The sequence below is a fragment of the Oryctolagus cuniculus genome, chromosome 1 (genome assembly GCF_964237555.1).
Source record: "Oryctolagus cuniculus chromosome 1, mOryCun1.1, whole genome shotgun sequence".
NCBI lineage: Eukaryota > Metazoa > Chordata > Mammalia > Lagomorpha > Leporidae > Oryctolagus > Oryctolagus cuniculus.
Genome location: NC_091432.1, coordinates 164,218,225 through 164,243,705, shown reverse-complemented (window position 1 = coordinate 164,243,705; position 25,481 = coordinate 164,218,225). Strand labels below are relative to the sequence as shown.

General features: G+C 46.4%; 1 protein-coding gene across 10 annotated transcripts in view; it reads right to left on the bottom strand.

The window, feature by feature from the left end:
* The window catches only part of SMARCA2 (SWI/SNF related BAF chromatin remodeling complex subunit ATPase 2), a 201,828-nt gene that overhangs the window by 119,439 nt on the left and 56,908 nt on the right, over positions 1-25,481 (bottom strand). For all 10 annotated transcript variants that reach the window (XM_070051411.1, XM_070051401.1, XM_070051420.1 and 7 more), the window contains 10 exons: positions 21,010-21,063; positions 17,567-17,697; positions 17,317-17,374; positions 14,774-14,874; positions 13,242-13,389; positions 10,527-10,690; positions 9,175-9,241; positions 8,383-8,493; positions 5,580-5,822; positions 4,213-4,326 (listed from right to left, as the gene is read on the bottom strand). In XM_070051411.1, coding sequence (XP_069907512.1) covers positions 4,213-4,326; positions 5,580-5,822; positions 8,383-8,493; positions 9,175-9,241; positions 10,527-10,690; positions 13,242-13,389; positions 14,774-14,874; positions 17,317-17,374; positions 17,567-17,697; positions 21,010-21,063 — 1,191 coding nt within the window. The remainder of the gene's footprint in view (positions 1-4,212; positions 4,327-5,579; positions 5,823-8,382; positions 8,494-9,174; positions 9,242-10,526; positions 10,691-13,241; positions 13,390-14,773; positions 14,875-17,316; positions 17,375-17,566; positions 17,698-21,009; positions 21,064-25,481) is intronic.

Sequence of the window (25,481 nt, the reverse complement as noted above, 5' to 3'; positions counted from 1 at the left end):
CTCAAAAGGGAGTTAAGTCAAAAGGTCAATTCTCACTTAAATTCAGTTTTTTATGGAAATCTTTACTGTGCATTACCATTCCTTCCTGAATATAAGGAATAGATTTTAAGACACTGGCAAGCTGGTAATGGTGGTGGTCACGGGGACACAGTACATTCCCTTGCTCACTAGGTGTTTCACTAGAATGCCACAAAACTAATTTTGCTATGCAGTAAAGCTGCACTTATCCAACTGTGGCCTCATCTGCCTGATCACGTTCACCTGAGAAAGAGAATGAACGTATGTTCAACATCACTAGATGTTAAACACGCAAAATACCACTACGTCACTGTACATCTTACATCTACTAAAATGGCCAAACGTAATTAGGAGTAAATCTTGACAATACAAGTCCTGATAAGAAAGTGGAGGAACTGGACTGCTCACACGTCGCTGGTGGGACTACAGAGTGGTTCAGCCAGTTCAGAAAACCATCTCCAGTTTCGCATCAACTTATGTACACATTGGCCAAACAAGCAATCGTACTCCTAGGCGTTCACTCATGCCAAACAATACCCTGTATTCACACAAAACCCACACATGTGCACAAACACGCGTAGCAGCTCTACCCTGAGTCATCAAAAACCAGAAGTGACCCATGTGCCCAACTGAACAGGTAAGCTAACTGTAGTGCATAAGGATGAACCAACTACTGACACAAACAACTAGGAACAATCCCAAACAGGACACCAAGTGAGAGATTCAGACACAGAAAGTTACATAATGTGTGACTCCATTCATACAACGTTCTGGAAAAGACAAAGTCACATAGATGGGAAACAGATCAGAGGTCACACGAGGTTAAAGGGTTTGACTGAAATGGGCTAACAACAGGGAACTGTTAAGGAGGGGTGAGTGACAGAATTGTTCTGTATTTTGTTGTGGGTATGGTTAACATAACTATGTACTGGTCAAAACTCATACATCAAAAAAAGTGAACTTTATCATAGATGCATTTTAAAATAGAATCAAAAATGTTTCCTACTGATTCTTTTTCATAAAGACACTTGGGAATTAGCACTCTGGCCCCATGCAGCCTTTTCCTGCCCTCAGCTGTAATTTCTGGGTGTTTTACATGGCTTGAGTAAGTGCACAAGTTGTCTGTGGCTATAAGCATTTGGTGACAGAAAATACTTCCTTGCCCTCAAAGATGACGGTGAAATTTCCAACACTACCCTACCAAGGCAGAGAAGACAGAGGAGCCAAGACATATCACCAGCAGCTGCACACATGCACAGATGCATGCACACACGCACACACAGATGCATGCAAGCACACATGTACAGTGACCCCCAAATGCCATGAAGGTGTTTGGGACTCAGGTGTGGGAGAGCCACAGCATAGGCAGCAAGGACCAGAGTGTGGTGACACAGCCCTTGAAGCTAACGTGAAAGCGGGACTCCCAGGAGGAACAGCAGCAAGCAGGGACTGCGTGGCTGTGGGGGTCACAGCGCAGGGCTCTCCCCATGGGCCCGGCCTTGTATCGTGAGCACCGCATCCGTCTCCTCCACGTAGCCACTCCAAGAGGCGCACACTGACCTGGCGTTCTCCCATGAGAACGCCAAGACTCACTGGGCTTCAAGGACGTTCACCAAGACAGGGGGAAGGCAGTGGTGAGCCAGACCCACTGCGACGGGCAGAGCCCAAGATTTCCACTCACAGAGCTGCCCCCAGAAAAGGAGCCGAGGATACCTTTAAACCGAGGGACACCCACAAAGGTATCCCAGGATGGAATCGCAGACATAACACAATGCAAGTGTTTTCATACAGAAGATGTGCTTTTGATAATCTGAGGGTAGCTTTTTTTTTTTTTTTTTTAACTAAAGGTTAACATTGTTCCTGGGTACTCAGGCAGCTCTTTTGTAAAAAGAACCATACAATAGTTTTAAAAAGCAAATAATTTCTTGTGATATAAGTCACCACCCGTAATCCTTATGCCGCTGAAGTTTGATTTTCTACGATGGATTTTCCTAAAGCATTGTTGATAAGGTTTCACCTGTAATGTGTTTTCTAAAATCTATCTCTGTCTCTGTCACTCTGCCTTGTACATGAATAAATCTTTAAAATAAAGATCCTGCTATGTCCGCCAGGCTCAGAGACGAATAAACAAGACTAGGACACCTTACGAGAGGCAGACAGCTCACCTAGCCAATAGGACACCTGTATCCTCCCCCATCACACTACCTGGGTTCCATTCCCAATTCCAGCTCCGGACTCCAGCTTCCCACTAATGCAAGCCTGGGAGGCAGCAGTGATGGATCAGGGGACTGAGTTCTGCCACTCACATTGGAAACCTGGCTTTGAGTTCCCGGTTCCTGGCTTTGGCCCCCCATATACAGCTGCTGCACGTATTTGGGGAGTGAACCAGCCAATGGGACCTCCCTGCCTGTTTGTCTCTCTCTTTTCAAAGTTCTAGGAAATAAGCAAATGACAGGCTTTAGTCAATTACCTTTATACTTCTTACAAAGGAAAAAAAAAAGATGCATGAGACAAAAGAAAAATCTTAATATTCCATTTCTAGGGCGTGCAGGGCTGCAGTAACAGTGCACTAGAGAGCAGTAAGGGGCCGGCACTATTGCTTGGTGGGTTAAGCTGCCAATTGTGGTGCCAACATTCCATATGGGCACCAGTTTGAGTCTCATCTGCTACACTTCTGATCCAGCTCCCTGCTAATGTACCTGGGAAAATAGTGGAAGATGGCCCAAGTCCTCAGGTCCCCACACTCCCGTGGGAGATCTGAAAGAAGCTCCTGGCTTCATCCAGGCCCAGTCCTGGCCATTGTGGCCATTTGCATAGTGAACCAGCAGATAGAAGATCTGTCTCTGTAATTGTCTTGCAAATAAAATAAATAAATCTTTTTTAAAAAGGAAAAAAAGAAAATAGCTCAAGTAGCCATATGACCATTTTTAACCCACTCACCAGTTAATCTACCTAGACTACACTCCACCTTGAACAAGAAAGATGTTACCCAAAGCCAAGACCATAGGAAGTACAGGGAATATCAACAGCATTCAAACCCTAAAATGAACTCACCAGGAAAATAAGCTTAAATACTTACTTTCACTGGAACAAGCATGGTATAGACTTACATTTTTAACCCTTTTTCCTATTAATGGACAGAGGACTAGGTAATAAAATTCTCTTTTAGCAAAGTGATCACTGCACACTATCTTGCCAACTCCCCCTAAAAAAAATGAGCAGGGTGAGCCAATCTGTCCAAAAACAGAGTCGATACCCAAAAAAACTAAAATCACGCAAAGTAAGACAATAGAGTTGGCTTCACACAAGGAAAAAAATTCAAACCAAGATCTCTTGTGCAACAAATAGTATGTGCTGCTAAACAATCTCTCCTTAAGAGGGTGAAAGTTAGAAGTCAAATGCACGTGGTTCCAAAAGATGATGAGAAACACATGAACTCCCTGAATTCATGGAGCCGAGGCTCAAAGGAAGCCGTGAGGCAGTGAGAACACAGTATCCAAAAAATACCCACTTAAAAGGTTCACAGCTTAACATGCACGGTGCAGGACAAAAACCATGTCCCAAAATAATTGCATGATGTGCCTGTAATTTGCAGGAACTCTATTTTTCCAATTAGCATCAGGATGGCGACATCATAGACATCAGCTACAGAATAAACTTCCGGGAAACCTGGCAAATGTTTAGTCTGCCCTCCACTCAAGACACAAGTCCCCAAAATCAAAATCCTCACTTGGGTCATGAGCAGAACAACTCTGCAAGTGCCTGCAACCGTGAGCTTGAGGCAGTCAGGAACTAAAACACAAGAATGGGGAGCTGGAAGGGAATGAGGCTCGACGAATCCAATAATTTTATAAAACTTGCTCAAAAGCTTTTGGAAATTAGGCTGACAAATGCTGAAACTTCCCTTCTCATTCTAGCTCTGTCCAGTGAAAAACAAGCACTTTAAGACACTTCCAGGGTAACCCTAACTGAAATTCGATCCCATGGCTTTAGAAGGCAAGTTCCTCAAGCCCAAGAGGTGTCTTCAAAAAGTTCAAGTTATGAAAAAACCATGTACGGACTTCAAAAAGATTTTTTTGCACCAAAATGAGCTTCTCTTAATTCAATGTTTCATATTTTTGAAGTAGCCTCATAATTTCAGGGAGGAAAAAACAAAAACACAAAAACCCAGGGCTTATTCAATTTGCAACCTACTTTTTCTGGAAGCTGGGATTCAACCTCTTTCTTCAGTCTCCTCAGTAAAAACGGCCTCAGCACCTTATGTAGACGCCGGATGATCAGTATAGTTTCTTCTTCATTCAAGTCCACCTGCAAGACAACCTTGCATGAATCTGATCTCCTTAAAGGGGTGTTTCAGGGAGGAAAGCATCGCGAGAGTATGCAGTGCTTTAACAGGCAGTTTTCCAGGCAGTGGGGCCAGGTGTGTGCCCATCAGACGCCCCTGGGAAGTCTCTTCCCACATGCCTCACCCACCTCGAAACGCCTGTCTGCATCTCAAAGCTGAGTTCCGCACCCAAGGCCCAAGAGGCCGCCGGTTCTCGGCCAGATTTGATAAAGTCACGCATGATTTTATGAGCCACTGAGGCTAGATGAAGACCGCGCTAGACAGCTAACGTGTTCAAAGCCTCGTTAGGCCCCGTCAGGCTGGCCGTCTCATAAGGGCGTGAACATGAAAGAAGCAACACAGGCAGACACACCTGATGCTGCTGAGCCTCTAGGTCCCTTGGCGTTGCTCAAGTTCCCTCCCCCGTGCAAAATCCGCTTTCTCTCTCACCTTCCTCTCTCAGCCTCTAGGGGGCAGAGTTGATCGGCACGACCTCCCACAACCGGGCAAGCCAGTTAATTAACTGCGGAGGAACAGCCAATGTGCCTAGGAGGTACCTCAAGATTAAAGGGCCAAACAGTTCAAACACAAGTTTTCCTCAAGCGTCCTCAGTGGTTTTTCATCCCTCTAATCCAAATGACGCGTGCCCGTTTCTTGTCTTGCAATGGCCCATGTCTCTTAAGAGGAGACAGCTGAGGGAGTAATACCCATCCATTTGAAAATGGCTGCCCCTGCAGCTGAGCAGTGTTCCTGCGCATGTGCAAACCTGGGGCACAGACTAACACTGGACAAACAAGTATACAGGCAGTTAGCGTAAACTCGTTCTGCTCCGTTATACCAACTCCTCTCGAGGAAGTCTCTGAAAGGCAAGCCCGAGTTTCTAACAAGGGAAGCTGTGTTTAAGGCCTGTATTCGGTTCATCACGTTGGTCTGTGCCATTTCTCCAAGAAACGTCTGCGTGCTCAGCCTCCCCGGGAACCTCCCCCGGCCAGGAACATTCTCTGGTAGCCTGGCATGTTAGCCAAAGCAAAAGGACTTAGGAGGCCCCGCTGCCGCGAGCTGAGGCCGGGGCTGTGGCCCCGGGCTGAGACCACATCCACCCACTGAGCAGCTTCAAAAGGCCCCAGACATCCTAACGCACCCTGCGGGATTTCTCTGCCTCTCGTGTTGCCAGCCCGGGGCTCTTTCATGTCATTTCATTGTCATGCAGTGGAAACAACCAAATTGAGACCAGTACCCTTTCGCCAGTCATGGCAAATGGAGCATTAAACCACTGTTCGAATGTGCTGCAACTCTTAAAAATTGTGGGGAGGAGGAAGTTGAGGAGAGCCCAGAGTTCGGGGAGCTTATTCTGTAGCGGGGTGCCGGTCAAGAGGATCCTTCTGGGGGCCACGTAGTGGGTATTCAAGACTTGGGTCAGCTTGCAGTGGTGGTTCTTCATCCGGTGGCCTTCGTCCACGATCATGTATTTCCACCGAATCTGCAACACAACAGAAGGACCCATGTGCGGTGAGCCAGGGGAGAACAGAACCCCCTGCAACAGGCAAGTGGGAGGCAGGAAGCCGGAGGCACGCTTGGTCCCTTGGTCCGTGATACGGCGTGACCCTCCTTCATACAAAGCAATCTCCAGCAGCTGACCATCCCCCACGATGGACAGAGCGTGTCAAACACCACGTCCCAATGGAAGGTTCCTCTGGTGCTCAGGGGCCATGCGATCCCAAATCATCTTGAATGAAATGGCTGGCCCTATATCTAGATCTCCTCTCTCCCCATCTGCTGCTCCATGACAGTGTAGACATACGACATATGTAGCCCAGATTTCATGGTCACGCCACCTCAGCCCATGTACAGAGCACGGATCCCCCCTTGAAGCATCAGTTAATGAGAGAGTCTCCCGAAACGGCACTAGCAGACATCGATAGCTTATGTGGTCTTAGTTCCATGCCTTCATCTCTACTAGCCTGGCTAGTTACTACCCTTAAGAATTTGGCTCAGCGTTTTGTTTAACCCGGTTGTGAACACTGCAACGTTGAAATTTTTCACACAAAAATCTGGACATTCAGCATTTTTTACCAAATTGAGATCTGGCCAGCGAGCTACTCAGTTCCTTCACACTGCTTCTCCAACTGGTCTAAGACGGCTGCTGTATCTGAGATGAAAGGAAACACGCCCTGGCAGAGGGGGCAATGCAAAACCTCATTCCTGCACTGACGCCAACACTGAAGAACAAACACAACCGGATCCCCACGCACGACCATCGCTTTAAAAGCCAGGAATGCTTACCCGGCACGAGCCTCCCTCCCAGGGCCACACAGCCCCTCTCCCTCTCTTACACCTTCACCTTCAACCCTTGCTCAGACCACTGTGGAGTTTCTTCGGTGGGAACAATGAGGAATGTTCCACTCGGCCCATCCATTCCCTACAAAACAGTGGCAGTAGCCAAGAAAAGCATCTGGCACTCAGATGTCCCTGGATCCTCCTGCAAAGCTCTTAGCGAGAAGAGGCAGACAGCAAAGCAGTCCACACAGCCCTCGCCCTCCTCATTAGACGCACCGGGAATGCCAGGGGCAAGAGACGGGAACCAGCAGTCAGGTGGGGAGGCACAGGTAAAAGAAACCACCCGAATTTTTTTTTTTTCAGTCCTCTACAACCTCTGAAAAAGCGTTTTAAGAATAATTACAATTGTACGACCCGTTGCCCCAAACTCACCAACAGCATGCAAAGAGGCTGGCAGACAAAACTGGTTTTAAAGAAATATTCTCAATCTACTTTCCTGACTGATTTAGTTTATGAAATAATAAACAAGGCAGCAGAGGCCTTTGATTTTGCTATTGGGTCTACTCCTAATTAGGCCTTCTACTTGGAGAAAAAAAATTATTCCCCTCTTCTGAAGCCCTACTTCTCCAGTAACAAATAAAAGCAGTGCATCTCGTTACCAGGCGTCTCCGATGAATTTGAAATACGTATGCACCAGTCATGATTGAATCCTTCTAAAAGGATCTCAGGCGTACAAACACATTCATTCCCACAGAAATGCTGAAAACACATCATTTTTGACACCGCCAACTTCCTGAGGACTGGGAACAGCACTGCTGCCTGTGCCGTCTCACTGATTAAACTTCCCCTGGGAGGGCATATTTCCTTTAGGCCATTTCCTGGGATGCCACGGAGGGCACTCTCAGGGCCCAGGGCGAAGGTTTAACTCAGAGGCTGAACAAAACCCTGAAACAGGACTTCTGTGCCACTCTGGCCATAACTTAGTTCCAGATTATGGTGCTTTCCAGGGAACACCAAGGGCTGAAAGAATGACTGTGGGGGGAAAAACAGTAAGTTTTCATTATCTGTTCCAGGAAAAGACGGTACATGGACATACCAGGAGACAAGATGACATTAATGCAAAACAAATCTATTTTGCAGCTAAAGGACAATTAGGGACACACAAATTAGGAGACATGAAAGTGACAGAAATAACTCCTTACGAGCTCCAAATAAACAGTCATAGAGACAGCCTGGAGAAATGTGAACAAGGCTGGGCCCATGATTAATCTGGGACCACACCAAAGCCACCACAGCCACAGCTCAGGGGAGTGTTCACACAGAAGAGGCCAAGCGGAAATGTGCCTCCTCGTCTTTGCAGAGACACAGGCATGAGAGGAATGAACTTATGTGGACAATAACCCAGGGCCACGAAAACAATGATTTCTTTCCGGAGCACGTTCAGCGCCGTTGCAGAAAGAAGCCAGATGAGCTTATAAAAAAGATGTAAACTCATTAACTAAGAGAAGACAGTTACAAGTCCCAGGATCAGTCACGCACGCACGCACATGCACGCACGCACACACGCGTGCACACCAGTGTGCATAAAATTAAAATGCAAGACCAAAATATATCGGACTTTTTAGGGGCAAATAAGAAAGACACATGCCACCTAAGGATAAAATTATTCTACTGAGGGTAATTTGGGAATACTGTGCACTCCAGTGTGATAGTCCACAATTGCACGTGGAAGAATTTTTTTTTTTTTTTTAAGAAAAACATACCTTTGCGAGAATGTGCTTGTCTTTTATAATGTACTCGTAAGTAGTCAGGAGGACATTGAATTTGCCACTCCGCAGCTGGGGCACAAGAGAGCGACGCATGGCAGGGGTGCCCTGGAAAGGAAGAAAAACACAACCCTCAGGCTGGGCGGAAGGACACGTGCGCTCTTTCCCCTCTGCCTCGCAATGCTCACTGCCTAAGGGAGCCCAGACCTGAGCCCGAGGCGTGCCCACACACGCACGGTCTGCGCTGACCCCTTAACCAGCAACAAAGTCTGGGCCAACTCCTGTGTGTCTTGACGCCTTGCAGACCCTAACAGAAAGGTTTTCCCGCTCGAGACTGAGGGAGGGAAAGGAGACAAGGAAATCACGGTGACCTGGTCGGAGCAGAGAACCCGCGCGGCTCGGCTGAGAAGCTCCGAGCCCTCAGGAGCGGGCGGCAGGCAGCCCGGGCGGCAGTAATTGCCTGGCGCTGCGGGCACAGCCGGCCCCGGAGCAGCCCGCGGCGAGCCCATGAGCAGCGCGCAGAATGTGCGGTATTTGTCATTTGTATTACTCTCATCAGAAACCTCGCAATATGATAATTAACAATTTTCTTCTGCATTTCACTATCTGAAAGTAATTATGGTTTATTACAGTAATCTTCTTGGGATGATTAACTCTCACTGTTTAGTACATGATGTACATGACAAAACTTTACAACCAAATACAGTTCACAGATGTGCATATGGAATGAAGAAAATCGGGGCTATTTTTTGCATTTCCACATTTATATATAAAGACAGCATTCCAAACCTTGTAAGAAATTTTCACCACAGAAGGAGCCCATTTGTCAAATTCATATGTCCAGTTAGATAGAGTCCTACAGAACAACAAAAAAAAGACATTTGTACAAAATTCAGTGGTTACAAAGATGTTCTTTTTCATTTTCAGGCCTCACCTTAAGAGGGGCTAGGGAACATAAAATAAGATCTCAACTACATATTTATTCTAAAGGTGTGGATATAAGATAAGTTAGAAATAAGCTACCACAAAGGCTGGCAAGTTTGTCCATGGAGCATAAAAAAAAACCTCATAAGAAAAAAAAATATTGAAGAATACATAAACATAGCAAAAATCTACATGTTAATAAGGTTCTGAAAATCATATTGCCAGGGTGATTTTGAGAATCTTTAGAAACAGCCATAGAAGCTGAGAAAAATTGAGTCAGGAAAAACGAATTACAAAACCACATGAAAATGTTAAATAAATCTGTCAAAAGGAAGCAGGGGAAGAAATGATTGACTTAAAAAAAAAAACCTGGAAGTGTCACCATAGTATATTAGTCAGAACATGGAAAACACAGATAAAATGCAAAGAAAGTCTAAATACTATGGACACAGACAATTCGTAGAACAAGGTCTGCAAATAGTCATTTAGACAAAATCTGCAGAAAATACAAAAATAGAACAACACTTATTCTTACACCAAGGGCAAGTTCATATCAGCACTGAGATCCGTTATGACATCTCAGGGAATAAAGCTGCAGCCTTGACACCCACAGCCATACACGCTGTACTACCAAGTAGAGTGGGGAGTGAGCAGTTCTTCTCTGCCACAAGCCCACGAGAAACCACCCAGGGCAGAAAGCACCAGAATGCAACAGTGCTGTCCCATCCAATGCAGAGAAATCATGGAAACACTGAGGTTTTTTTGTTCAATGCAAAATTCATAGTCAGGATTTTGATTTCAGTTCTGCTTTAAAAAATACAAAAAGGGAAGACTTAAGAACACGTGACCTCTTAATTATGTATATATGTATGTATGCATATAACTTTTTGTAAATGGAACAAGGGAAAATCAAGGAAACCTTTTAAACACACACACCCCTCTTTCCCCTTTGCGTGTCATTACGAAACGACAGTGAGTGAGACTCACCATGCAGTGTATAGACCCTGCTGCTAATGGGTCCTGTGCTTAAAGAACCCATCAAAGAGGCTGGGTGGGGTGGGGCAGGAAATGAACATCTAAATCCAGGTGACACGACTCTGATCAGACTACATACAGCATGCTACAATTCTACCCTCGGTGAAAGACAAGGACGAGCTCCTAACAGTACGATCTACAACGCACACGACGGCGACTGCAGGATAAATGACTTTACTTACGAAAGGGGAACGATGATGAGATAGGGGCCATTGAGTCGTTTGTGCTCCATCAGGTACGTGATGAGTGCAATGGTCTGTATGGTCTTTCCTAGCCCCATTTCATCAGCTAAGATTCCGTTCAGATTGTTATTATACAGGGAAACCATCCATTCCAGGCCCTGCAGCTGAAATGAAGAGTAATTGCTTCAATTAGCCAAGATGTGCACAGGTAATTAATACTAATACAACTCAAGTGAGGCTGTGACTTCGTAACTCCTCGGTGCTGTGTGTCAGGCTTCCCACAGTCGGCAAGTGGAGGAAGCACCAAGGCAAAGAGAATATCCAGTCTGAGCCTGTTATCGTCCCTGCTGCTGGGCAGGTGCTGAGTGTTAATCAGATTTAGACGTGATGGGATGCAGCATACTGGTGGGACTGTAAGCGGCTTTGCTGCTCATCCCTGCTTAGCATTTCACAGGATCTAACATTCTAGATTCATTACAAATGAAGCAAACCCAAACCCAAACCCAGTCCAACCACTCCAACCACAAAGAGCCAATGGGAGGATTACAGGGAAAGCAGAAGGCGGGCTGGGCACAGAGATCCCAGATCATCAGAAACAGTCATCCGGGTGATGCAGAGGCTACCCCAGGGTGGGATCCCTCTGGTGAGGAAGCGGGGAGACAAGGGAGTCAGGGCCACCGTGCTGGACCACAGGAGGACATTTCTGTTGCTGGAAGACAGGAAGTTCCCAGACAGCACTGGGAACCTTGCACTGTGAGGACGCCCTAAAAGCAGCACGCTGAAGCTCACTGCCTGCACACAGGCTCAACGCCTGTTCAAAGTACGAACGTCATGCACCAGAGTCACTTTTGGATTCCCCCACACCAAGTACAGAGTAAAGGCTGGGTGAAAATTGAAAAGTGTTATCTCCTTCCCCCAAACACCAATCCTCTTCCACCACCACACCACACATGCTCGGCTGAAGTAGTGGAAATAACCACAGAGGCGAAGAGGGGTGGGCGAGAGAAGCTGTCTGCCTGCCTGCAACGCAACCCTGAGGCCACCAGATCTTGAGCAAAGCCAACTAAATGCCAAAACATTCAGCCAGGCCGTGGGAGTGGAGCCTCCTTACTTCTTTTAATGAAAATGGGGAAAAGGCAAAATTCTGTGTCTGTGTTAAGCTCATTTGAAACACCAGCAGAAACAAGCCGTAGAAGGGCCTAGAAATTCACCAGCACCGTGGGAAGTGATCTGGACTTTGTCCAGGCTGTGGAACTGGGCGACTGAAGGCAGCTATGTCTTGAACCAGGCTCATTATGTGGCTCTCCAGGAAGCAGCATGAAGGCTTCAGCTAGGTCAAGGTTAAATAGAGAGACGACACAAACATGTCTCAAGGAGCACAAAGACAAAGCTGAGCTTACTCAAAGGGTGCTCTGGAGACGCCTGGGGATCTTGCAAGACCATTTCAGGAGGATGCACAGAGTACAAAGAGTGGCCATTACCTGTCATTCTTACTGTGATGACATCAGCACTGGTGACGCCAAGGCGATGGTGACTGCAGACCGCTGCCCCCTTAGCACAAAGGCAGCAGGCACCAGCAGCCACGGTCTTCCTCACTCCCGTGCTATGGCTGCAAGCACGGCGCCCAGTTATAGGAGCGGATGGGACCTGAGTTCAGAAAGATCGAGTGCCGACGCCCTGGAGCGTGCGCGTCCTAACGTGGATTCCAGGTGCCACTGGTTTCACAGGACGGTAATAGGTGATAAATGAGAACTGGGCGTGATGGTCAAAGAAGCCTGGGAAACTGGACATTAGGCCACGGTAGGCAGGGCATCTAACTGGAGGAGGCCGCCGTGCACTAGGGACCGTACATTCACTTTTGCAGTCTTTGGTGTGCTGATGTGCACTACAGACAATCAGGTTCACTGCCAGACTGGCTTCACATCTTGCTGGCTTGGGTGGCCTAGGGTTATGCCTAGTCCCATCAATAAGAGCCCTTACTCACTCATAAAAGTACCCGAGTTTAGAACACAAACTATACGACAATCCTAGTTACAGCGCACAGTATTTCCCATACTTGAGACCTGGCTACAAAACCTTCTTAATTGTGGTTAGTTTTAAAGGAACAACTGCTGGCACAAGGCCCCCCAAAGGAACATACTCTGGGAAATACTACAAAGTAGAAGGATGCAGAAGATGGGCGTGGACCCCAATATAGACAGGTTAGATGAAACACCTGGTACCCAGATGAAACAGCCTGATATTTACCAAAGTACAGTTGCTTACTACTTTATTGTGCCCTAAACACACATTAACACTCACACCCAGCATGAACATAGTACATAGATGCTAGGTAGTTACACCCACAGCACGAAACTACAGCAACAACAGAAACACTCCATTTCCTTTGAGAAGAAGTGAAGATGTTCACCACGTTAAGAGAACGTGGCTGGGTTTTCCATTCAGAAGAGACCCACAGGCAAACTGTTCCAAACGTGAAGCCAGTGTCTTATCAAAGAGAGAGCTGGGAGGGCGCGCCCCAGGAGAGACGGTGCCATGGAAGTCCTTTCAAAGAAGAACTACAGGCCCGCTGGGGAGATCTCCGTCTCATAGGTGACGGGACCTGAGACATCACACCGTGCTCAAAACCTCTCAAGCCGTCGGCACGGGCAAGACAGACCCCAGCTCAAATCAGGAAGATGATGACTTGCCTGGTGGACCTCCGAGGCCAATTACCTGGTAATGCTTTAGGGTCCCGTTGATGAGGAGGGCGGACTGCTTCTCCACCCTCTCCGAGATGGCGTGGGCCACGGTGTAGTAGGACTGGGACCCTCTGGCACTGTACTGCATACTGTACTCATCATCCACGTCTTGCTTGGCTGTCCTGAGAAAGACAAAGTCAACACTCACACGCAGACGTCTGGGTGTATGCGTCGGCCTATCTCATCCACGCAATGAACTGAGAGCCCAAGACAGCAGCAATATGTACAGTTCTGTGCCTGCTACGTGCTCTGCAGTGAAAATACACGACCTGTAAGCCTCACAAAAACCAAGTAGGGCACGCGCTACTCTTCTCACCCCCGTTTTATGCACACAGAACACTTGAGGCCCAGAGAGATGACTTCATTTGCCCAAGCCACATACAAGGTAGTGAAACCAGGCAGGTGCCCTGATCTCCAAAGACCGGCTGGAGCCTGAACCCAGCACCTGCAGGTTAACACTCTGCCGGTGAAGCTGTCAAGGCTCTCAGGATACAAAGCCTGTTCATGGAACGCTGGCTCAGGCTGGCAGGACAAGGTGGGAGAGGGCCGAAGGCAACACTAAGGAGGTAGAAGAGAAGACAGGCAGCCTTCCACCCTCAATGCCTTGTTAACCAGCTAGTAGTTTATTCTACAGCATCGAGGACACACTGACAGGTTTCTCTAAGACCTTCAGTGAAGAAAGGGGGCAGGCAAGTAAAACAAAGGTGTCTAAACTGGCACAGAGTTCCATGGAATAAAAGGAGAAAATACTAGGATGCTCACTTTGGCTATTTAAAAAACAAAATCTCATCTTTTACAATTTTCTCTTCTGTGCATCTTTTCACAACACTTTTCTCTGAATAGCAGAGCCACACAAGCAAAGGGATGTGCACACCACTGACACAAGGGGATGGGGCGAGTGTGGAGCTGCAATGGTCAGAAGGAGGGAGGTGGCAGGTGCAGGGATGCGGCCGGGGCAGCAAGGATGGAGACAGGTGTGCTGTGTCCCGCTTGGGCTTCTGGATCAGCACTGGTGTCGTTAAGGGAGATGAGACCACAATGCAGTGAAGAGGCCAGTTGGGGGGAAGGGGTTGACTAGTTCATTCTGACAGGGAAGTCAGACAGCAGGTGTGAAGCCCAGGACGGAGCCTGAGCTGCCAGAGGGGAGCCAGGAGGGAGAGGACGGAAGAGATGGGGCCAGAAGACAGGAAGGGATGATAGAAGTTAGGAAGCTAGGGAGGGGAGGAAGGGAAGAAGGACCAAAGGAATAAAAGAAGGGAGGGAGGAGAGAGAGAGAGATGTCAAAGAGGAACGGGAAGAAGGGAGGGGGCGATGGGGAGCTGGAAGCCCTACCACCCAGGGGGACCGGACCGGGGGCTGACGGTGGCCTCTGAGGGCACACGGCTCCCAGCAGAGTGTGGGCATGAGGTGGGCTCCCGTCACAAAAGCCAGCTTTCTGGAGGAGCATCCCCACGGCACAGTCTTCACACCGCACATGCCCAAGGGCGGCGAGCCCGAGGTACGCACTCAATGATCTGCTTGGCATCCTTCTCAGAGACTTCCTCGCTGTTGGGATCCAGAAGTATCTTCTCTTCCGTTTCCTGCCTACTGGACTCTTCCTCCTCATCCTGGGCAAGGAACAGAGACACGAGAAAAGGACATCTTAGCCAGCGAATTGCTGTAGCTGGCATTTGCAGAAAAGGGATTCAGTATCGTTCTGCTTCACAAACGAAGCAAGTAAACAGAACTCAGGGAGCAGGCGGGCCAAATGCCTGCATAACCAAACCACACACCATCAGGCTGATTCAGTCCCTGACGGAGGGAAGAGAGGAACTCACTGGGGATCCCCTGCTCCCTAGAATGAAGACGTAAGCACCAGGCCAGCATGAGGAGTACCTGCCACACTGGGTTATCCAAGAGTCCAGTCACCCGCCACTGATCTCACTTCCTTGGAACAATTCTGCAGCTCCTTCTCCAAAGCCACACTTCAGAGACCTGAGCATCCTCCCTCGCACACAAACGCCCACTGTGACAACACCCGTGGGACTGTGTCCCCACGTGTGTCCACTGTGAAGGAACTGGAGCTTTTGAGCCTGCTGCCATCTATAGCCGAGGCACACTACACGTGCGTGTATGCACATAAAAACTGTCAATTACTGGGCAAAGGATTCCGCACCTGCGCAGCCCTCTGTGTTCGGTCACACCAGTGTAACAGTGTCACTAAAATATTCATCACGACCACTCCTAACCTGCTGTTGAAGACTACATTTTCCCAGATAATCCAGCAGAATTCCCTTTATAAGCAGGTGCGAAGGGAGTCTTTCTTTGCCGAAACTCGTGGGTGAAAAAGTATGAATGGACACAACCTCAAGGCTAAGGTCAAACCTGCGGTCACAGGCCACTGAGCAGCGGGCAGGATGCTGAGGACTCGGCATGGCCCCTTCATCTTCCAGCTGAGGAGATGAAATCCTGAGAGGGGACGTCACTAGGTCCAAGTCACTTGTCACTCACATGGGTCCCAAGGTCAGAGCTGATCTCTTCCCAGCTCTCCAGAGCTCTCTGTGGCTGTCTGGCCCAGGCTGGCATCTGCTGGTCACATGGCCTGCTTTATCTTATCTCTGCTCCTCTCTGGCTCTCCTACTCAAAGGCAAAATTCTTCCAGTGGATCATTTACTGGCCCACTCATGCCAGTAAACAGGACACACTGCAACACCAATTCTCCAACTTAACTATCTCCGAGAAATAGAAGTAGCTGGAAAAACATGAGTATGCCCCAAAAAGTATTTGCCTTTTAATGGCTGTTCAGTTTGCTAATGTCAATTTTATTCTTTCTCCTATTTACCAAAGCAGTAAGTGCACATGGTAAATTAATTTAGAAAACATAGATCCAAGAAACAGAAGGAAAACAGTAATTGTCTTAAGATCCTCTTAAGCTATTCTCAGTAAGGTTATTTTATCTGGTCCTTGGCATCTATGGCATGGCACTCTGGGCTGGCAAACAACATACTTAGCAATCACTTATTAACAATGCCCTAATAAAGGAGACCAAATCTTCTTTTACCCCTTCTACTTGTAAGTAATCATTGCAGTTGATCTTGCAAATACCTGTACCCTTTCTTAACTGAAAATAACCAACGTATGCTTCTAGATACATTCCTTTCAGGACAGTGAGAAAGTGCTTCTTGTTAGATAACAAGTATGTCCCAGGAATTCAAATGAGAATCACAAAATCCAGAGGGGATTGGGGCTGGCACTGTGGTGTAGTGGGTAAAGCCGCCGCCTACAGTGCCGGCATCCCATATGGGCGCTGGTTCAAGACCCGGCTGCTCTACTTCTAATCAAGCTCTCTGCTATGGCCTGGAAAAGCAGTGGAAGAGGGCCCAAGTCCTTGGGCTCCTGCACCCAGGTGGGAGACCCAGAAGAAGTTCCTGGCTCCTGACTTCAGATTGGCCTGGCTCTGGCCATTGCAGCCATCTGGGGAGTGAACCATTAGATGGAAGACCTTTCTCTCTCTCTGCCTCTCCTTCTCTCTCTATGTAACTCTTTCAAATAAATAAATCTTAAAAAAAAAGAAAAAAGAAAAGAAAATCCAGAGAGGATCAATAAACTCATTAAGCCAGGTCCATGCTGCCCTTTGGTCCAAGTTCCAAAACTTACAGCTCCATATAGATTGTCAGGCCTAAAGGACTTGAGAAATGTTGAGGCAGCTCATGCTCAGGGTGGACCACTCGGAGGCACTGGGTCGCCTTCCTCCAAGTTTCCCATTTCTGCTTCTCCCTGAAAAACCTTTCCTCCATCTCCAACCTGATGCCAGCTTCTCTTTTGATGGTGCCAAAGGAATTTAAAATTCACATTGTTCCGCCCATAGACAGCCGCCCCCAAGAGATTACTGTATCACTAGGCAAGCACCATCGGAGCTGTTGCAAACCCTTAGCCCAGTTGTCACCCGAAGGCTAACCCTGGAGGCAGAAGAGACAGAAGAGCACATGGGCTGTGCCTACACTGTGGAAGAAGTTTCTCCCCCCCCCCAACTTCCAAACCAACCACCCCCAACAGAGATGCAAGCATACCTCCTCCTCGTAATCGGAATCACTCTCTTCACTGTCAGATCTCGGGGCCACTTCGTAACTAAGGGAGAGGTGGGACAGAGCAGGTGGATTAGCTCTTTAGATTTTAAGACAATAAATGCATATGACTTAACTAGCGCGTTCCATACACAAAGGACAAGTGCTGATAACTGCTCGAGTTTCAAGATTTTGCAAGGCCTGTGCCGATCGCAGAAGCCACAAGCGCACCAGTAATGCTGCTTTCTTGCCATACCCAGGATTCATCTCCAACCAGGCGTCCAGCTGACTCGCTTTGGGTGCTTCTGGTCCAAACAGGACCTTGCCGGTTTCCGTGTGCGTCACTTTGACGGGGAGGTCGCTCATCTGACTGCTCTCATCTATTGGCTAGAAAGCAGGGGGAAAAAGAAAATCACGTCACTGCTGGACGTGAAGACGTCTGCCCAGTCCTGTGCTGGACATTTCTGAGCCTCTAGGCTGTCTCATGGCTGAAACCCTTTGTGTGTGTGTGTGTGTGTGTGTGTTTGGAAATCACACTACTCAATGAGTCTTGGTGAGAAGAGAAAGAAACAGAAATTGCCAGCCTCTTTTTCCAACAAAGATACAGGCATAAGACCTGGGCTCTACCAACCGGCTGCACTCACCCAGGCTCTGAGTCAGCAGCCAGGAGGTCAGTGGAATGGAGCCCAACAGGCACACTGGTGGAAGGGTAGACCACGTCAGTCTGTTGTAGTAGCCATCCCAGCGAAGCAGTACTGGCTGTGCCAAGTGCTTGCCTGCTCCAAACAGCAACCAGGCCTCCTCACTGTACAAGTTGTACTCTATCGCTGGGGATGGCCCCGGGACCAGTTCTGCAGTACTCCTGGAGATCCAGTGAGTTATCCAATATCATATTACAGGCTGAGCATCCTTAGTTCCAAAACATGATATCCAAAGTGCTCCAAAATCTGAGAATTTTTGAACATGAACATGACTCCATACATGGAAAATTCTATACCTGACCTCATGTCTTGAGTCTCAGTTAAAAGGCAGGCACATTAAAAATATAACATAAAAAATTACCTTCAGGCTATGTGTATAAGGTATATATGAAACACAATTGAATTTTGTGTTCAGACTGGAATCCCATCCCAAGATATCTCATTATATACATGCAAATATTCCAAAACAATAAAAAAAATCAGAAATCCCAAAACACCTTTGGTCCTAAGCACATAAAATAAAGAGATATTCAATCCATAATATATTCTCTTCTTACTTAAATCAGGCAGAACTGATTTTAGTCACTTGCAACTAACAAGTCCCAATCCGTAAATTAACACTCCCCAGATAATTACTGCAAAGTCATAGCTTCAGCAAGAGCGGAGAAAGGAAACAATATGACAGCCCGCATCATTCCCTGAGGGGCTGATTTGGCTTCTGCAGAGCTGTGTCCTTTATCCAAAACCAAGCCCCCAGGTATCACTCTCCCAGTGGCACCTGTGAGTCTGAGAAGGAAAAGGGCCCCATTCATCAGAAACCCAACAAATTGGCCGAGACTGAGCTGAAGTTCATTACTAGACTCTACGCAAGATGACTTGCTTGGAAAATTAAGAGAATAAATGAAATTGCAGAGGTTGTATTAACCTACTTCAGAGAACAAATTGTCTTCAAAGGCCTCAAACCGGAGCAGTCCTATGCAAATGAATGCTACTGATTACAGGGTGAGTAACTTCTAGGAGCAGACCGCCTGGTAAAATGTTTGCTTGGAAATACTCAATTTGTGAGCAGCTTCGAGTTATCTATCTCCTGAAAAGTAGCAACATGGAAGATTTGAACAATTCATTAATTTCAAAGAAATTTTCCTACATTACTCCTAATTGGTTTTGTGGTAAAATAAATACAGGAAACACTATCAGCTGTAACTAGGATTGCCATATAATTCACTATTCAATTAAGCAAAAGTGATAAAAAAAAAAAAAGAAGGAATGCTATAGGTTATCTTCTGTATCTCACAGGAAAGGACCAAAAAAACAAAATCAAAACTCCAGTGATTCTTTCCTCCACTCCCCCAACAAAGCACAACCAGCAAAAGACACAAGATATTAACAATTATCCACAAAAATGACCTTAACAAAAGAAAAGGCTTCCCCTGTCTCTTCTTTTTCTTGTAGGTGTGCTAAAGTGATGGCTTCCAACAGTGTCCCCTGGCATGAGAATGTGATGCTTCTTCCTTGTGAATACACAAGGTCACGTACACACCCACAAGATAAAGAACAAAACCTGCCACTCGCTCTTGTCTCCTTCAGAAAAATCATACTGCGCTACCTAGGACTATGATAAGACGGCTTGTTTCACTGCCTACGTCATGCCTCAAAGGTGGAAACCACTGCGGCAGGAATGGGAACTGTGGCGAAAGCACTGAACCAACACTGAACACGATTAAGAACGTGACTTCCAGTGCGTCTGCCATGTGAGCGTCAGCAGGCTCGGCCCACGTGCATCACAACTTTAAAGAAGAGGGTCCACATCCCAGGTCCCAGATCAGAAGCTGATTTTCCCAAGAGACACGGAGAGATGAGCGCACTACCACGTTAAATCAATCTCTCCCCTCCACCCCATTCTCTGTGTGTGTGCATGCTGCATGCGGCCCACCCAGGGACGGTAGGGCTTCTGCAGGTTAGCAGCTGGGGCCACGTGCTGGAATACGTAGTGTTCTTCCTTGTGACAGCCCACTGAGCGCGTCTTCCACGCTAGTTGTTTCTCCTGATCCTTCCTTCCCTCAGGATGGCTTACAGCAGTTAAGCCACGGGGCCTGTTCAGGGGGTTTCTGCGTGGGAAAGTTGTCCTAGCTCGGCCTTTTTTCCTGCATCCAGACTGTCTGAGTCTCCGGCTTGACATGTGTGCGCAGCGACTCCAGAAGGGAAGGGGCGACCCCGCGCCCGGCTCAGTCCTCACAGAGTCCGTGGGAGGCAGGCTCCCTCCCCAGTCTGCTCGGGCAGTGGCCTCTCCACTGAGAACCAACGGCACAGACCCTGAAGCTTTTCGGCAAAAATCCAACCAAGAAATCATTGCAAGCTCGCCATTAGGGAGAATACCGAGAATACTAGGAAGTCACACGGAGGGCTACGCTGATGAATCTACACAGGGAAGCTATACGGCGAGCTTCGAGGAGTTCACGGAGAATGGAAATAAAAGATAAGTTTATATTAGTGCAAAGAAACCACACTGAAGTCCCTGCACACTTTTTGCATAACACGCATTTTCCGTGGACTTTTTGAAAATCACTTGCATTATAAGACTGTAGACATGTCAAAAAGTAACCAAATACATGAATTGTCGGGCTTCTATATTTTTATAATTACATATTAGTAGTAAGCCAGGGAAACTGGATCGTATTTTATGCTTTTGTACTTGGCAAATGTAAAGACAGACTCACTTAAAGAGTCTTAAAAGTCTACATGTGCACAGAACATTCTGGAATGGTACACAAGAAACTCCGTATCTCTTGACTGATGGTCTGAGATAAAAGTAGATGACTTTCCACTGTATCCCTTTCACATAACTCTAATTTTCTACTATGCTAATGTACAGCTATTTTTACTTAAAAGTGAACAGCTGAGTAAAAATCAAATTAATGTACACAGAGAATTGTGCTGCCAAGGTATGTGAGGGGCTCCACTCAGCAGAAAACGTTGAAATGGGTGCAAAATTCCTTACCTCTCCATCTGGTCCCAGCCCGGACTCGCCTCCCTCTGCATTCTCCTCGGCCTTCTGCAAAGCAACAATGCCACACGTTACGTGTAAGCCAAGAACACAGGTACGTGACTTCATGGCAACCCTCTGGTATGTGACAGTATTTTATGATGAACCATCATCGTAACACAGCAAAGCTTACGCGTTACTGCCTGTTGTTTTTATTTCTCTTCACTGAGACAAAGCGTGTATTTTATTAGCAAGTTGCAGAGAGACATTTAAAGCCAGATGTGAGCCAAGGCCAGCACACCAGAGATTTGTGGATTGTGTCTTCAGGGACCCAAAGAGCTTAAGAAACGGCAGCATCAAGATAACAGTCAGAATCTGAAATGTTCTTCTAGTGTTTGGCACAGTGAAGACAAATCCTGACATAATTAGCTCAACTTTCCTATTCCCTAAGCAAGTTTTCATCAGCAGTGAAGAACAGCATTCTGAAAACGCCTATCAAAAATAAGCTCTGAATCACTCCTGGGTCATAAAAATAAAAAAAAATACAAATTTCTATGCGTTCCCTGGGTGTTTTTCATTCTACCTAATTGGTGTTCATAATATACTCTGTGTGTGAGGAGGAAATTTGGTGCACACACTGTGATCGCATGAAAAATTCTGTCATCTACCATTTCTTAAATATTCCAGTACCTTAGTCCATTAACCTCTAGGAGTGTCAAAGACAGCCTAAATGAAAAGCTAACACTATGTCATATTTTGTACATACTCCAGAGAGTCTCATCTACAATATGTACCAAAGAGTCAGAAATATCTTCCATCTATAATTACCTCTCTGACAAGTGAAATCTTTAATACCGCTTTTATGGAACCCTTGTTTTAGAGTTATTGCTAGAAAGGGTACACTACTTCTGCATAGTACGATGAGAAAAAATAAACTTGAGTCCTTTCCTTTGTCAAGATACTTAAGAAAATGAGCTTTCTTCCTGGGGGCTTTTAATCTAAAATATATAAAATCATATGGAAACAATAATAGTTGAACTCTGTCTACTTAAACACACTTTTCCTTTCCATGAAAAGAACTCAATAATCTCTAGAATAAACAACTCTCATGAAAATGTTTAATATTTAAGTTCCAGCCTTTTATCCACGCTGAAGAAATGTAGTTCCACAAAGGCTTGAAATTTTTGGAGTTTTTATATAATTTTCTTACCAAATATACATGTACAGTATGTACATAGGTCAAAGTATAAGGCATAAAAATGTAGCTCCTACTAAACTGTAGGAAATGAAATACTCACTTTGTTATTTTTTTCTTTAAAGATTTACTTATTTATTTGGAAGGCAAAGTTACAGAGAGAGAGAGAGAAGGAGAACCAAAGCGAGAGATCTTCCATCAGCTGGTTCACTTCCCACATGGCCACAACGGCCGGGGATGTGCCAGGCTGAAGCCAGGAGCCAGGAGATTCTTCCAGGTCTTCTAGATGGGTCCATGGACCCAGGAACTTGAGTCATCTTCCACTGCTTTCCCGGGCACATTAGCAGGGAGGAGCTGGATTGGAAGCACAGTAGCCAGAACTTGAACCAGTGTCCATATGGGATGCCAGCACTGCAGGCCAAGGCTTAACCCACTAAGCCACAGCACCTACTCCCTTTGTTATAATTTCCCGAGAATTTAATTTTCTCTTGGTGTCACCCTTACGAGAAAATATTTACAAGCTTAAAAGGAATGACTTGTTTTGAAGAGCACTAGGCTGTATATCTAGGCTAAAGACACAGAGACCAATGGCAGCAATTCTCTGTTCAGGAAAGAAACAAGCCCTGCTCCCACCTACTGAGGGTTCCATTTTTGGAATTCTCAGGCACTAAATTCAGGGAACTGTTTTAATGGATGTAAAAAGTCACTTAATGCTCCCATTCTTATCATACAAACCAGAAATAAGCTACAAAGTCAGCCAACAAGGAAAATGAAATGAGACAATGAAAAAGCCAATTGCAAATGTCTAGCAAGAGGAACGGTATCACCATTTCAATGAATAGCACATTAAGAAAAAGCAGCATAAATGAACACAATCAAAACTTTCGTAAAGGACACTCTCCTACGAACAAACAGCAGACTACCTTGAGGGTCATCGAAAAGCTGCTAAGTACCAAGGTCGCTCCTTTACTTAAAATCCCCTTAAACTATTTATTTCATTCCAATAGGTAACATGTTCAGGAGGTAAACTAACACTGGATTAAAGACAGTCAGTTCTGGAATTAGAAAACTTGAGTTTGAAACCCAGCTCTGTGACCCAATTCCAGAAACTTCAGCTGTGTGATCTTGAGCAAATCTCTTGGTGTCTTGGTTCCCTCTTGTGTAACACAGGGCTAGCAGTAGCAGCACCCACTTCAGAGGGATGCTGCAGGATGGGTTATTATGGCAGTGAGTACAATTCAACATGGTCCACGAGTATTTCAAAGAGTTGGTGGATACAGGATGGGCAGTTAGGGTAGCGGTTAAAATGCTGGTTAGGATGCACCTCCTATATCAGATTCCTTAGGTTCAATACCTGGCTCTAACTCTTGACCCTCATTTCCAGCTAATACAGACCCTGGGAGCAGTTGTGATGGCTCAAGTAGTCAGTTTCTTGCCACCCATGACAGAGCTCTGAATTGAGTTCCTGGCTCCCGGCATCAGGCCCAGCCTACGCCAGAATATGATGTACATCTGAGGAATGAAACAGTGGATGGGAGTGACTCTCTCTCTCTCTCTCTCTGGGTGTATGTAAGTGTGTCTGTCTCTCTGTCTCTCAAGTAAATAATAAAGATTATAAAGCCAAAAAGGTAAAAAAAAAAAATTCATGAATAAATAGAATTAAAAGATTGGTATATTCTGACACAAAAAAATTTGCAATCCACGCACAGTTTTTTCATAATGCACATCTGTCCATGAACTTTTTGAAATACCTTCAAATGTAATATATACTGTAAGGGTCAATCTCCACAATCTAAAAAGTCAATGACAACCCGAGGTCCAAGGTCTACCCTTTTATTAAAGAGACCAGCCACAGTGTTGTCTGAAAACTGCTTCATAAGGCTACAAGGTCAGGGATTTCTATTTGTTTTGTTTGCTGGTGCATTCCTATATCTACGGGGTGCACTTCAAAGGCACTAACTGCATTTCTGCTGAATGAAGGAATGAATGGGAGCAGCAAGAACAATGTCCTTCATTTAGCATACGCTGTCACAATCCTCAGTATTATGAGGTACCGACATATTTGTTGGTCATAAAACAATTAAGAAAACACACACACACATACACACACACACACACAAAGCGTCACCAAGCCTGCTAGGCTGTTCCTAGAGCGAGAATCCAGGAGCCAGTGTTGTGATACAGCAGCCTGCAGCAGGTTAAGCCACTGCCTGGGACGCTAACATCCCACATAGGACTGTTGGTTTGAGTCCTGGCTACTCCAGTTCCAATCCAGCTTCCTGCTAATGCACGTGGAAAAGCAGCAGATGATGGCCGAAGTGCTAGAGCCCCTGACACTCATGTGGGAGACCTGGATGGAGTTCTGGGCTCCTGGATTTGACCTGATCCAGCCCTGGCTGTTGCAGCCATTTGGAGAGTGAACCAGCAGATAGAAAATCTCTCTTTTCCTCTCTCTCTCTCCTCTCTCTTTCTCTCCTTTCTTTTCTCCCTGTCAATCTACCTTTCCAATTAAAAAAAAAAAAAAAGAAGAAGAAGAAGTGGAAGTCAGGTGGCCGTTTGTGCTGCAGCAAGAGCCGCCAATCTCCCAGCACGCCATGGATTCCTGAAGTTTGGTGGCAGCTTCTGGTTGGTGCACCTTCATCACTCCATGTTCTCACATGAGGTGGACACTTCACCTCAAAGGAGAAAGCAAAGCAAAACATGTGCAAAAAAACTCTTCCCTTCCTTTGGCTCAAAACTGTTTCCCAAGAGATTGGGGCTGCTGCTACCGTCTGGGCTAACTTCGGAAGCTCTCTGAGCCCCTGGCAGAACGTCCAGCCATGCGTGTGGCAGCTGCTGCAGTGTCGCCTGCCTCCTGAGCAATTCTCACGCAGTTATCTGCACCACGTGATTGCAAACACACACTAAACAATGCCAGCTGACACCGAAGCTATTTTATTTCTATTGATTAGGAAGACAAAACACTGCCATTCATTCATTCACTAGTTCCCATCAGAGAACTTCATGCTGCCTTTTTCTTACCTAAATATGTTTATGAAAAGCAGGGAGGGAGGTAATTAAGCTAGTCACATAAAATAAGACACCAGTTACTCAGAACGAAAACCTAGTTGGAGTTCAAAGTTACTCAAACTAGGGGCCGGTGCTGTGGCCTAGAGGGTAGACACTGCCTGCAGTGCTGGCACCCCATATTGGTGCCAGTTCAAGTCCCAGCTGCTCCACTTCCGATCCAGCTCTCTGCTGTGGCCTGGGAAAGCAGTAGACGATGGCCCAAGTCCTTGGGCTCCTGCACCCA